Raw genomic sequence first — 12,880 nt, 5'->3', positions numbered from 1 at the left:
TAACAATGTTAATAGCTCGTTCAGTAGCGGGATTTAATTTTCTAAATAAAAGCTGTTGCATAAAAATTTGTCATGCTGAGAATGGGACATACAGTGTCTACGTTAAAAAATGTCTCTCTTGCGCAATCTTTTTTTTCATATTAAATGTATCATTATTAAAAATGTCACGCCGTATATGTTACAGTTGTGTTAACACCTAAATGGAGAAAGCATTTATTTACTCGACGTTAATAATCATATAACAGAATTATAATAATTATAAGGCCACCTAAATCTAAAAATTGTCTGTTCGACATTAATGATCACATAAATATAACGCGGAAACATTTATTGTAAGCATATAAAATATTATTTATGTAAAATTCCAATTTGTTAAACATCGTTATCAACACGAAAATATTTAGCAAAATAAATCGAAACGGAATAAATCGTAAGTTGCAGGGAATTGTTGCGTAACTTTACATAGCCTTAACATGACTTTATCACATAGAAAAAAAAAAGGAAAAGAAAAAGAAACAACATAAACTCATATCATCTGCTAAGATGTAATTGCAGATATCTGATGTTGATTTGCAATTTTAATACGCCGTCACGTGTTTTGTCTCGTTCGCAATACTGTTAGAAAAATTCCAACGAACAGACATCGTTTCTCTATTCGATCGTTCAATTTTTATACCTAGGCGACGAAGTACTCTTATCTTTCCATGTAAAACGAATATTTTAAATAATCACCAAATATACATAAAACGTAAATGCGAGAATGTCCGTTTCCTGTGAAACTCTGTTTATGTAAATATTATAATTCATCGATCGAAGCGATTTTAAATGGTATTCTCGTAGCTGTATGTATTCCAAGGTCATCCGAAGTGGAAAGAAAAGGCGAACTAATCCAACCAGGTTTCCATATTTTACGTAACCGTTAGCTTCGTTTCTTGATCAGTGTAATCGGTTCCAAACGCGCTGCTCGAATTAATTTATTGTTAGAAAATATTTTATTTATTGGCTTGGCAACTAAGTGATTGCGGATTTTGTGATTAGGTGGTAATGATAAAATCCGCAATCACTTAGTTGCCAACTATATTAATATTCCATCCATTTGGATTTGTACGAGCCGAAATGAAAATTATATTTGCGAATATTATATTTAAATATAATTACAATCTTTAAAGCTAAATTACTACTTCTTTCTCAGATATAAAAATATATATATACTGTGTAAATATATGTTTTAGTGTTTGAGTTAACTACATTGTTGGGAAATATTTTATTTAGTTTTAATATTCCATCTGTTTGGATTTATTCCAAAAAGAAAATTATATTTCTAAATATTATCTTTAATTATAATTACAATCTTTAAAGGTAAATTATTCCTTCCCCAAATATAAAAAAAAAATATATTTTGTGTAAATATAAGTTTTAGTGTTCGAGTTAACCACATTGTTGAGAAATATTTTATTTAGTTTTAATATTCCATCTGTTTGGATTTATTCCAAAAAGAAGATTATATTTCTAAATATTATCTTTAAGCATAATTACAATCTTAAGTCTAAATTATTATCTTCTTTTTCAAATATAAAAAAAATACATTTTGTGTAAATATAAATTTTAATGATCGAATTAACTACATTGTTGGGAAATATTTTAGTTAGTTTTAATATTCCATCTCTTTGGATTTATTCCATAAAGAAAATTATATTTCTAAATATTATCTATAATTACAATCTTAAGGCTAAATTATTATCTTCCTTTGCAAATATAAAACTATATTTCGTACAAAGATTAACTCTCAGCGATCACGGTTAGTCACTAAACTAATAAAAAAAGGAGACGATCAATAAGACAATACATGTGCCGGTGATTATGAAAGTGGCCTAAGTCATATAGTTTTCCTTTCGAGATGTTTACAGTTTTGCGTTCGACGTATCAACCGGATTCTGTTTAACGACGTAGCAGCCACTTCGATCCAATGGTTCAATTACCACTACTTTGCAAAGTTACTTACAGATTGTTCTAATGTAAATAGATGCAACGTAACATACGCGATAAGCTCATGTTTTGCTACATTCTTCATGTAGGCCATCTACTGTCTGTATATTTCATAATCATCGACGTATATCTTCCTATTTATCGTGTTTCTTCGTGTGATCTGCCATTGTTCAGACAAAGGTGTGTGGCACAACTTCAAAGTCGTACTAAATTATTGTATAAACGTTAAATGACTTGCTATATGACTAATAGCAAATGACAAACAGATGTTAGCCAAACAGAAATCCATGTCGAACGACTTGGAGTCGTGTCATACTATGGAATCATTGTAACAACGTATACAATGTTGCACAGAAGCATCGGTCGACTAGTGTCGCGGAACTCATTTGCAACAACCGTTTGTTATTCCCGAGCAAATCTTCCTCCACGTTTCACATGTTCAATGGATCTCATTATGCTTCTTCGTACCGAGCTATTCGTTTAAACCAACCACGTTTCAAATATAAAACAGGCATTACGAACGCTGTGCAACATTGTACGAGCGACGACGTGTATCGTAAAACAGAAGGAGAGATGAATTAGCGCGACGTTAATCGAAGAAGCTGAAATCGCGTTTCCACGTTTTCCAAATTGCAACTTTCGCTCGTAAAATCACAAGTTTATATTGGCTTGGCAACTAAGTGACTGCGGCCTTTGTCATTAGGTGGCATTGACGAAAGCCGCAGTCATTTAGTTGCCAAGCCAATAAAATTCACGATACGTAAAACGCAGTTTAAATGTGGGTTACAATGACAGCGAGAAAAATGAATATTTTTGTCTCTAAAGGAAGGTGAAATTTCGAAACGATCAGTTCGAGTGGAGAAATGATACAGCTTCGAAGCGATGATTTTCCACGTTATTTTCCCCAATTTTCTCGTTACATCAGCGCGTCGATAGCAATTACGCGTAACAAATGTTTTATCGAACGCGTATTTAAGTTGATACGAAGGAACAAAAATGGATACGACATCCTGTTAATATTGGCTTGGCAACTAAGTGGTTGCGGCTTTTGTCACTAGGTGGTATCGACAAAGGCCGCAATCACTTAGTTGCCAAGCCAATAGATTTATGGAATAGAAAAGAAACATGGGAGGAAGATCACGTTCGTGGTAAAATGCGATACGACGAATCGAGAAACATGTAGAAGCTGATTTATTTTTATATTAAAATTTAATTTTCAATAATTTCTTGCAATCTCGCAGCGTTAATTCTGTCCGCATGCGAGTTTGCAAATTACGTGGACGAATTCGCCACGTATCGAGGTTATCGATATTATTAAAGGTACAAAAGGTAGATTTGAAAAGGTAGATGAAAAGTATCGTGATGAAAATCGATAGAAATTCTCCGTTGACGACTTTCTCAAACTTGCAGTCAGAATGAAGTTTTCCACTTTTCAATCGGAAACCTACGCGTTTCTTCCTGTTGTTCGGCTTAGAAGTAAAAGTAAAATAAGTTGAAATATCGAAACTGCCTTCTTATTGCCGCGAGTCTTTTAATTATCGTCGTTGATTATTATCGTGTTTTCGCATAGGTAGAGTAGCCTTTCCGAGAGTTTTCCGAAACAGACGAGATTTTTAGCGTTTCAACTTTTGTCAGTTAACTTTTTATCTGCAAAATGATATTCCATAGGCGTCGTACGCATTCGTTCGTAAGTTGTGATTATCGAAAGTCGCCACGATTTCTTACTAATTTCCCGCTATGCGCTCCTTTCTCTTTGCTATCCGCTATTCTTCCTAACTTTTTCTTCGTCTTTGCTTTCCTCGTTGTCATCTAACGATCAGATCGCGGATTCTTACGCATCCGTAGAAGATTGAAAAGTGTGAAATTGCGCAGAATATATAAAATATGCAAAGTATAGTGATTTCGGTGATGCTTGCAAGGTAAGAACAATTTTCTAACATACGCTTGAATCTTTTTAATTACATTCGAAGAAATATGAATTTGCATAGAGTACCTCGGTCTATTGCTAATAATATGTTTTGAATGTCTCAATCGTTTCTTACCTTGTTCCTGGAAAACACATTTTTATCGAGTTTGAATTCTAAGCAAATACTAAGAAAGTTACCTCTAAAATTCACGCTTCGCAAAAATGATGGAAAAAATAAATTACGACGAGTGAGAATTAATTATCTTGCAAAATAGATCACGTTATTTGTAATAAAAATAGCCCAATGCTGGTTTTCAAAGCGAATCGTTTTATCTTTTAGGTTATGACTTTATTATGTATTTTTATTTATTTATCATTTTTTATGTTAGTTTAGTCTGGCAAGAGAGTAATGGAACTAATGTATCTATCGAAGAAATTTCCTTTTTATTCCCTCTCTTTCCCTTTTTCCTCTAAAAGAAGTTTATTTCGACGATAGTTTTCTCGTGATCACCCGGTATATGGATATGTGTATGGATTTGCGTGTAACGTGTATTTTGATTAGCCAAGAATCTCGAGACACTTGGTCTCGCAGGCTACGAACATTTCGGAAATGAAACTGTACTCGCAATTGGCCTGGTTCTCACGATGATAGAACATACATAGGGTGTCTGGAAATTATTGTAGAATAAAACTTCATTGTTTAAGATGTCGTTTCGTCCATTGAATTCCAAACGTATACATATTTAAAAAACCGAACGAATCAACCGAATATATGAATGAATTTCAAACTCGAAACGAATCTAAAATTCAATCGGCGAATTGAAATATTCGCAACATCTTTTATGCATCAATATTCAAAAAATCAGCTATTGAATACCAAATATGTGCAGCATTTAATTTGAAAGAATTATCCACCGAATTGGATAATCATCGAATCTAAAATCACAAGATCATCAGATTTCTTGTAAATATCGTTATATTATCGTTTAAGTTGTAATTAAAAAAAAAAACATTCATCGAATCTAAAATTCGATTAGCCAATTTGAATATTCAAAATTCCTTTCGTCGATGCTCGGGTACAAATTTTTGTCAGAAACAAACAAACTTCCATATCTTCTGCACGAAATTTTCAGTCCGCCTGTACTCGGTATTTACAGTGCCACCGCGTATAACTACGAACCGAGTGACGAGGTGCCATCGAAACCAAACAAAGCGTACCATTGTACGCACGACCATGCCCCATTTTACTCTACAGGTCCGGTCAATCCCTCTTTTATTTTCCTTTCTCTCTCAAAACCATGAAAACCTATCCTCAGCGAATTTTCGCTAAATCTACTACACCTTTCCTCCAGCCATCTCTACTATGCTTTCTCGCTGGACTTATTTTCGATCTACACGAATGATCTTCTACCAGAACAATTATATATTTAACAACGATTCGCTCGATTCTCCTATCCTTTCCATTTCTGTCCAAAAATTCGTCCACGCGAGATTAATAGATCGTAGCAACAAAACGTTCGCTCGACCTGTGCTCGATCGGTAGATCTATTTGCCATCTACATCGCTAAATTTCTACCAGAACAATTTATCTCCAACGACCTACGCGATTCCCGTTTCTCTTTGTCTCGTCATACTTCATCCTCGCGAAATTTACTAACAGTACCGCGTTAAATATATCCTCGGTCAGCTGCAATCGTCTCTTTCATTCTCGTTTCTGCCAAACTTTATCCGCTGCAAATTTTCACCAATTTTCCTGTCTACAGCGATCTGTACTAACCACAGAGTTCCGGACTACATTTTCCCTCCAACTTGACCAACCTGCTACGAGAATAATTTGTTTGCAAATGCGGCTTACTCACCTGAACGAAGATCGCTAGAGGACATGACGCCAGTTGCTGCCACACGCTCACTATAATGTAGTATAGTATAGTATACAGTATACACTGACACTGTGTGCGAAGACGGCGAGAGATCGAACGGCGACGATCTCGATCGATCGGAAAGCAAGAATGAGGCAGCGCACGGTCGCTCGTCCCGATTGTTTGTGAACGGTCACGATCCTGTACGATCGTACGCACTTTTATCGCGCTGGCACGTGGTCGCGGTCTCTCGACCACGGTTGATTCAGCGTGGAACCTCTGCTCCACGTAGCCGCCCCACCAGACTGCAGCTACTGGCGTGCGCACGAGCGCGAACGCGCGCGCAACAGCCTACGTTTATTTTCGATTAGCGAGTAGCCAGTTTTATTTTTAACACGCGTGCAACAAACTCACCAGTCCGTCTACACGGCCACTGTAAACAACATAGGTGCGCCGACTCGCGGCGCTTTTCTCAAGGAACTTCCAAATGTACATACTGGGTGCTTCGGAAGTTCAGCTTCGGCTGCAACACGAGGCAAATTGGTTTTAGGAGATTTCAGAGGAGATTCGTTTCGAAACGTGGTCATAATTGGGTTCAGACATGGTTGCAACGTTTTTTCAAGCTTGTAGAAATTGAGCTTTGTAGAAATTTGTCTTTCTCTTTTTTACAAAATTACTTTCAGTAATTTCTGCATCTTCGCGTCCTTATGCTTCTTGTGGTTTCTTGTGGTTTTTGGATAAGAGAAGAGATTCTTTGAGGGAACGTGGACTCAATTAGGTTCAGACCTGGTTAGAATGCCTTTTCAAGCTTGTAGAAGTGTAGCTTGTGTTTGAGCAGACTACGGATCTCTACAGAAATTTGTCTTTCTTTTTTACAAAATTACTTTTATTAATTTCTGCATCTTTACGTCCTTATGCTTCTTGTGATTTCTTGCGGTTTCTTGTGGTTTCTTGTGGTTTTTGGATAAGAGAAGAGACTCTTTGAGGGAACGTGAACTCATTTAGGTTCAGATCTGGTTAGAATACCTTTTCAAGCTTGTAGAAGTGGAGCTTGCGTTTGAGCAGACTGCGGATATCTATGGAAATTTATGTTTCTTCTTTTTTACAAAATTGCTTTTATTAATTTCTGCATCTTTACTTCCTTATGCTTCTTGTGGTTTCTTGTGGTTTTTGGATAAGAGAAGAGACTCTGAGGGAACGTGGGCTCAATTAGGTTCAGACCTGGTTAGAATGCCCTTTCAAGCTTGCAGAAGTGCAGCTTGCGATTGAACAGACTGCGGATCTCTACAGAAATTTGTCTTTCTTTTTTACAAAATTGCTTTTATTAATTTCTGCATCTTTACTTCCTTATGCTTCTTGTGGTTTCTTGTGGTTTTTGGATAAGAGAAGAGACTCTTTGAGGGAACGTGGACTCAATTAGGTTCAGACCTGGTTAGTATGCTTTTTCAAGCTTGCGTTTGAGCAGACTGCGGATATCTATACAAGTTTATGTCTTTACAAAATTACAAAAATGTTCACTAATTTGTACTTTACACTTTGCATATTTTGTACATCGTGTTCAGTGTTATTATTCTTTTTTTTCTCTCAGTTTTGATGTTCCTGATAGATTTTGAATAAGAGTCGCTATATTGCGCATACTCCGGAGAAATCTAATGAAAACGTGAGACGTGCTTGAAAAGTCGAGCATCGGAGAGAAGATTGGGGAAATTGGATTAGAAAGTTTAAAGCGCGTTCTCTTGAAAAAAAATGATGAGAATGTTTGTTCACTGTGTTCAACTAGAGATCGCTTACAGGCGTAGCATGGATATCTGTAGAAATGTATATCTTTATTAAATTACTTTCATTCGTTCCTTTTGCCTGATAAATATTGCCCTTTGTATTATACACATTTCATGTATCTTTGCAAAGCACGTGCATTCTGTGCATTTTTGCATCTTTCGATTTGATACAAAATTAAACGACGGTGCCTCCAACGAAATTCGTTAAATTCTTTAAAAAATCGAACTTCGGAAGAAAGATCGGGCTTATTTGGTTAAAAAATGTAAGACTCGTTCTTTGGGGAGAAACGTAGATTCGGTTAGAAACAGAACAGCAAAGTGAAGAAGTAGAGTTGCTTGTAAGTAAATATATCGTGGATATTTATAGAAAAATAATATTTTTATAAAATTGCTTCCACTCGTTTCTTTCGCCTGATCCATCGCCCGTGCTCCGGATATTTTTTATATCTTTGCATATCGCCTGCACTCTGTGCACTTCTGCGTCTTCAAATTTCTTATAAATTCAAACGACGTGCACCGACTCTGGGGAAATTCAAAGAAAATATACGCGGTGCTTCGAAAGTCGAACTTCGATGCAGAAGATCAGGGAAATTGGCTTCGAGAGATTTGAAATGTGTTCTCTGTTTTCACAGGACAGATGCCTTTCGATCGATGCTATCGACTCACGCGATACGTCGTTCTAATTAGCCGCAATTTAGGTGCTGCAATTTCTGCCACAGCTACTCGTGCGATTGTTGAGCTTTCGAGTCGACCCGTTTCAACAAAACGACTCGTTGAACGACAAATATTATCGAGTATGGGAAATATCTGAAACCAGAGACATCGTTGATAAAATAAAACATGCGATTTCTAGAAACGATTAGTCATACGTTTATTTCAACGCGCGATTAAAAAACCTGAGAATTCTTCGACTTATGATAATACGTCATTGACACGAATGCTGCTATTGTGTACGATCTCTCTGCATCTATAAATAAATAAATATAATATATATAAATATATAAATATCTATCGCGAGTGAAAAATCGTAGAACAATTAACGATAGTGAAATACGCCAAAAGCTACAAACATATGGACTCGGCGTTAAAAATCCGTGTCCGATTGCAACAGAAGTGATTAAATTATTTATCCTGGAGCCTCATCCGCTGTTGCGCGTGAAAGCTCCGTGGCGGATCGAAACACCGATATTCCATTGTTATTTCAACGACAGAACATTTCTCTGTTTTGACAGTTTGTGTTATTGCATAAAAAACGATTTTGAAAATGAGTCGCGAAACGACTCGTTCGCCGGTGACTTCTGTAAAAACCATACGGAAAGTTTACCAAGCCTCTTCGTACGGTAAAAAGGAAAGAAAGAAAAAATTCGGACGTGTCGATTTCCGACTACACGACGAGCCACACACTCGCCCACCTTCTCTCATAGACGACGCTTAATTTGCTGCGTATGTCGTGTTGAATATTCCTCGAATTTCAAGCAAAAAACTTTCGCAGATAAACTCTGTTATCGCGCCAAGAGCTGTTGCACGGTGTTGGTAAACGTGCCGAGAGTTTTTTTGCGCCAGCTGCCAGCGTTTGCACGTTTCGGGAACTCGCAGAGAGCGACGCGAATGAATCGGTTTTAATCGCTCATTTTCGAAATCTTTTTTTCGAATGCGAAAGCTGTCGAAACAGGCAACAGCCTGCCGTTGAAATTAAAACCACTCTTTTTATCAGCTATGAGGTTTTTATTATTTATTTATCGACGATTGCCGGGTGATTAAATAATTGTACGAAAGGATCGTATGGCTGGAAAATTATTTTATTTACAATCTTGAGATTGAACGGTTGACGGAGATCGCGTTTCTTTCGCGAAACTACTCGCGATCTCGTAAACTTACGAATTTAATAAAATATAGAATAATAAAATGTTTTCCTTTTTTTCTGGGAATGAAAAATCGAAATAAGGATGGAAGAAGGTAGGAGCGGCGAAAAGACACGATAAAAGTTTCTTAAAACGTATCAAATTTATTTCTGCCTCTGCGTGCACACATCTCGATCGCTTTTGGCAAATTCTGAATTTCGTAATTTTAAAAACGCAATAGATCGAAGAATTCGATTCTTTCGTGACCTATCCATTCGATAAACGAGGCATTGAAAACAATCGGCAATCCTTTCCCGCGTTTTATTCACAGACAAAGAATTCTACGAACAATTTTTATTCGACGACGCTTCCCTCTCTTGTCTCCCTCTCGGAAACTTTCCATCGAAATTACGCGAAACTTTGCGCCGCGGTTCGAAAATTACGTACTTCGTAGAAAAATATACGTAAGAGGAGATGATATCGATCTAAGAAGAGAACGAATCGTTTGGGAAAATCGGTCTGCGCAACCGAGAAGTCCTTCTCGCCTCACGTTCCGCCAAGTTTCCGCCTCTTCTTGATCCTCGATCCTTTACTCGGCCCTGCGATCGTCCCCCACTTTCGGCTTCCGCGACACGATTAGGATTTCTCGCTCGAATTGTGAACTACGGACCATCTGAATACGATTCTGCTCGCTGAAACCAATAAGACAGTGGATTAACGTGGCTCCAACTATTTTCTCGCCGCCTCTTCCCCTCGGTCGTATCGATCAGTCGCGGGAAGTGAGATCGAGCGAACAGAGCGGAAACCGACGAAGACGAAAGAAATTTTCCAGCAATTCTCGATTCTATCTGTACGAAAGAGGACGACGAGAACTGTGAATCGTCGAATGCTGTGTGCGCGTTCGATGTTTGAGATGCTGGAGCGCGTGCGCTTGACTATGTCGTGCTCAAACGGATCTCGATACAAACCGTTGTTTACTTTGTCCTTTTAAACGTACATGATAAACGACAAGTTTATTCCGAAAACGGCAGAAATCTCGCAGAATGAAAAGCGAGGATCATTTTCTCGTTCGAAGAACTGAAAACGGAAGATGCGTTAAAAATTGAATTCAGAGACCACATCCGTGTATGCAGTACGATGGCCGGCATTTTCAATAAATATTGCATTAATAAAGTAACTCTTAAGTATTACACGCTTTATTGTTACTCATAAAATTGCGGCATATGTTTGCTTTTAACCACGAGATGGTCAAGCGCAGGCGTAGCCGGACGAAATTCAAAGTGGATTCTCTCGAAAACGAAGCCTCGAATGAAAAAAATGTATTCCACGTTTTCGACTTATTTTTTCATGTACAATCACCCTCTCCACGGTTGTACCATCGATATACATTGTGCATAAAATCAGCGCGACGGTCAATACGCCATATATATGTTCCCATACAACTACGTTCTTAAATAAAGAAATTATGAAATTGCCTCTATAATTAATTCAGACGATTAAGAAATTATCGCCAGAGAGTCGCTTCTGTTAACGCGTGAATAGATTCTTCCGCGTGACGATATCGAGTCTTGGAACGAAGAAATCGCACAAGTTACGAGTCGCCCTGTTATTATCCCGCGTTTGTCCTGCGGGAAAGAAAACGTAGCAGGAGGCTAATCAGCGACAAGTTGGAACAAATGGACGCTCTACTATCGCTATTCGCTATTCCTAATAATCCCGATCCTGCAACTGCAAAACCTACCATCGCCGTTCATCATCCTGCAGCACTGTTCCGACGTTGTCCGCTATTCAGACTCGGTAGTCTTGCAAAGAAACAGACATCGATACAGCAACGACGACACGATAGCGCCACCGATTGGACCAATCCAGAAGACCCAATGATTAGTCCAGTAGCCATTCCAGATGGCTGGACCTAGTGTCCTTGCCGGATTCAAACTGCAGCCAGTGTATGGGATGAAAATGAGACACAGGACGGTGATGCAGAAGCCAACTCTCATTGGTGCCGAGTCTGTGTTGGCGGCGTTTCGACAGTCCCATAGACCGCAAGCGAAGAAGACGAGAAGCCCAGTGGCCAAGACCTCCGCCATGGCACCCTGAAGAGTGGTCAGATCTGCGTGAATGTCCGTCATGCAGAAGGAGTCTCCTGCCCCCTGCGCGGTGTACATTAGCTGCACCGGTGTTATCACCTGCAGAGATCGAAGAATTCTGTATCGAAGAAGCTGGACGAGTTTCGATCGGGGTTCGATTTAACGCTAAAACTACCGACGTGTCGATCGAAATGTCGCATAAAATTGTTGTCACATTCAATGGCGGATTTAATCCTTTGCGGGCCCGAAGCTAATGATCACTTTGGGTCACCTTCGGCCCAGTCTTTCACCTTTCTAAAGCAAATTTATAAGATGCCACAAATGATTTTTGTTAAACCAATAGGAAATTGGTCAGGACACGATATTCGCTCAGGCTAGGTGAATATTAACTATGCAGCACTGCTGGCAGAAATTCAAGTGGAGGATTCGGTGGATTCTCGCGCAGCTTAGGAAACGCAACAATCCTCCTGGTCACTTTCGAATGGACCCATCGAGTCGTCGATGGACGTCTCGAATATTCCAACAGCTATACGCGTTGACTCGACGAACGTTGTTTCAGCGGAGCCAAAATTCTTATCTCAGTCTTTGTAAACTGACAGATGTATTTTATCCGATTGCGACAATCGTTCGTTGATCTTTTTCACAAACACTTTTGGGGCCGCCATAGCGTCACTAGCGTCAAGGTAAATCCGCTCCTGACTAGATCCGTGTCGTACCATCATATTATCGTGCATTGTTATAATTATCGTACGATCTTATTTATTACATATACAGGGTGAGGCTAAAATAGGCCACCTAAATATCTCTGCTGTTATTAGTGACAGAACAGATGTGTGAAAGCAAAGATTGCACGATGTCGTGGAGCACATAATTTGATGTAAATAGTTCTTTGATAAATGGACGCGTAGAGGTCATACGAAGATCACTTTCGTTTTTTCAAATGGGACGATGTGCTTCTTTACGTACCATCTAGCGTGGCGTTTTAACACGCGTACAATGATCTGCACGTTCAAGAACATTCAAGGTCAATGAAAGTCAATTGCAAGAGAAAATGATATACTTCGTGTGAGCGATCCAACACATTGTTTTATGTAATGGCGATTTATTAACGTACCAGTGCACCGCTGATGCTACGTAAAGAAACGTGTCATCCCGTCTGAAAAATCGAACTTGACCTTCGTACGACCTCCAACTATCAAACAACCATTTACACGAAATCACATGGCGATACCACGCAGATCTGGTTCGCACGTTTCTCTTCTATCTGTTTCACCCTATATAATCCTCATTACAATTTATTTATTTACCGCATTATACAGGGTGGTTGGTAACTGGTGGTACAAGCGGAAAGGGGGTGATTCTACGCGGGAAAAGAAGTCGAAAATATAGAATAAAAATTTAAAAATTCAAAAATTTAAAAATT

The 12,880-nt window shown here is 38.5% G+C and overlaps 1 protein-coding gene and 1 long non-coding RNA gene across 11 annotated transcripts in view; one reads left to right on the top strand and one right to left on the bottom strand.

Annotated features, from left to right (window-relative positions):
- LOC117151199 overlaps positions 1-12,880 on the top strand; it is a 73,826-nt gene that overhangs the window by 23,374 nt on the left and 37,572 nt on the right. The gene's annotated exons all lie outside the window — the stretch shown is intronic.
- The window catches only part of LOC100743537 (aquaporin-like), a 53,112-nt gene that overhangs the window by 16,415 nt on the left and 23,817 nt on the right, over positions 1-12,880 (bottom strand). For 3 of the 10 annotated variants that reach the window (XM_012380796.3, XM_033318717.1, XM_033318718.1), the window contains exons 5-6: positions 11,112-11,556; positions 9,515-10,062 (exon numbers count right to left, since the gene is read on the bottom strand). The exons of 6 other annotated variants lie outside the window; for them this stretch is intronic. In XM_012380796.3, coding sequence (XP_012236219.1) covers positions 11,155-11,556 — 402 coding nt within the window. In that variant the 3' untranslated portion in view covers positions 9,515-10,062; positions 11,112-11,154. Of the gene's footprint in view, positions 1-5,751; positions 6,053-9,514; positions 10,063-11,111; positions 11,557-12,880 lie in introns of those variants that run through there. One more of the 10 variants, XM_033318720.1, reaches the window with a different exon arrangement.

This window comes from Bombus impatiens, unplaced genomic scaffold (genome assembly GCF_000188095.3).
Source record: "Bombus impatiens unplaced genomic scaffold, BIMP_2.2 scf_0107, whole genome shotgun sequence".
NCBI classification, from domain to species: domain Eukaryota; kingdom Metazoa; phylum Arthropoda; class Insecta; order Hymenoptera; family Apidae; genus Bombus; species Bombus impatiens.
Note: the sequence above shows the minus strand (reverse complement) of the source record. Positions and strands in the feature narration are given on the sequence as shown.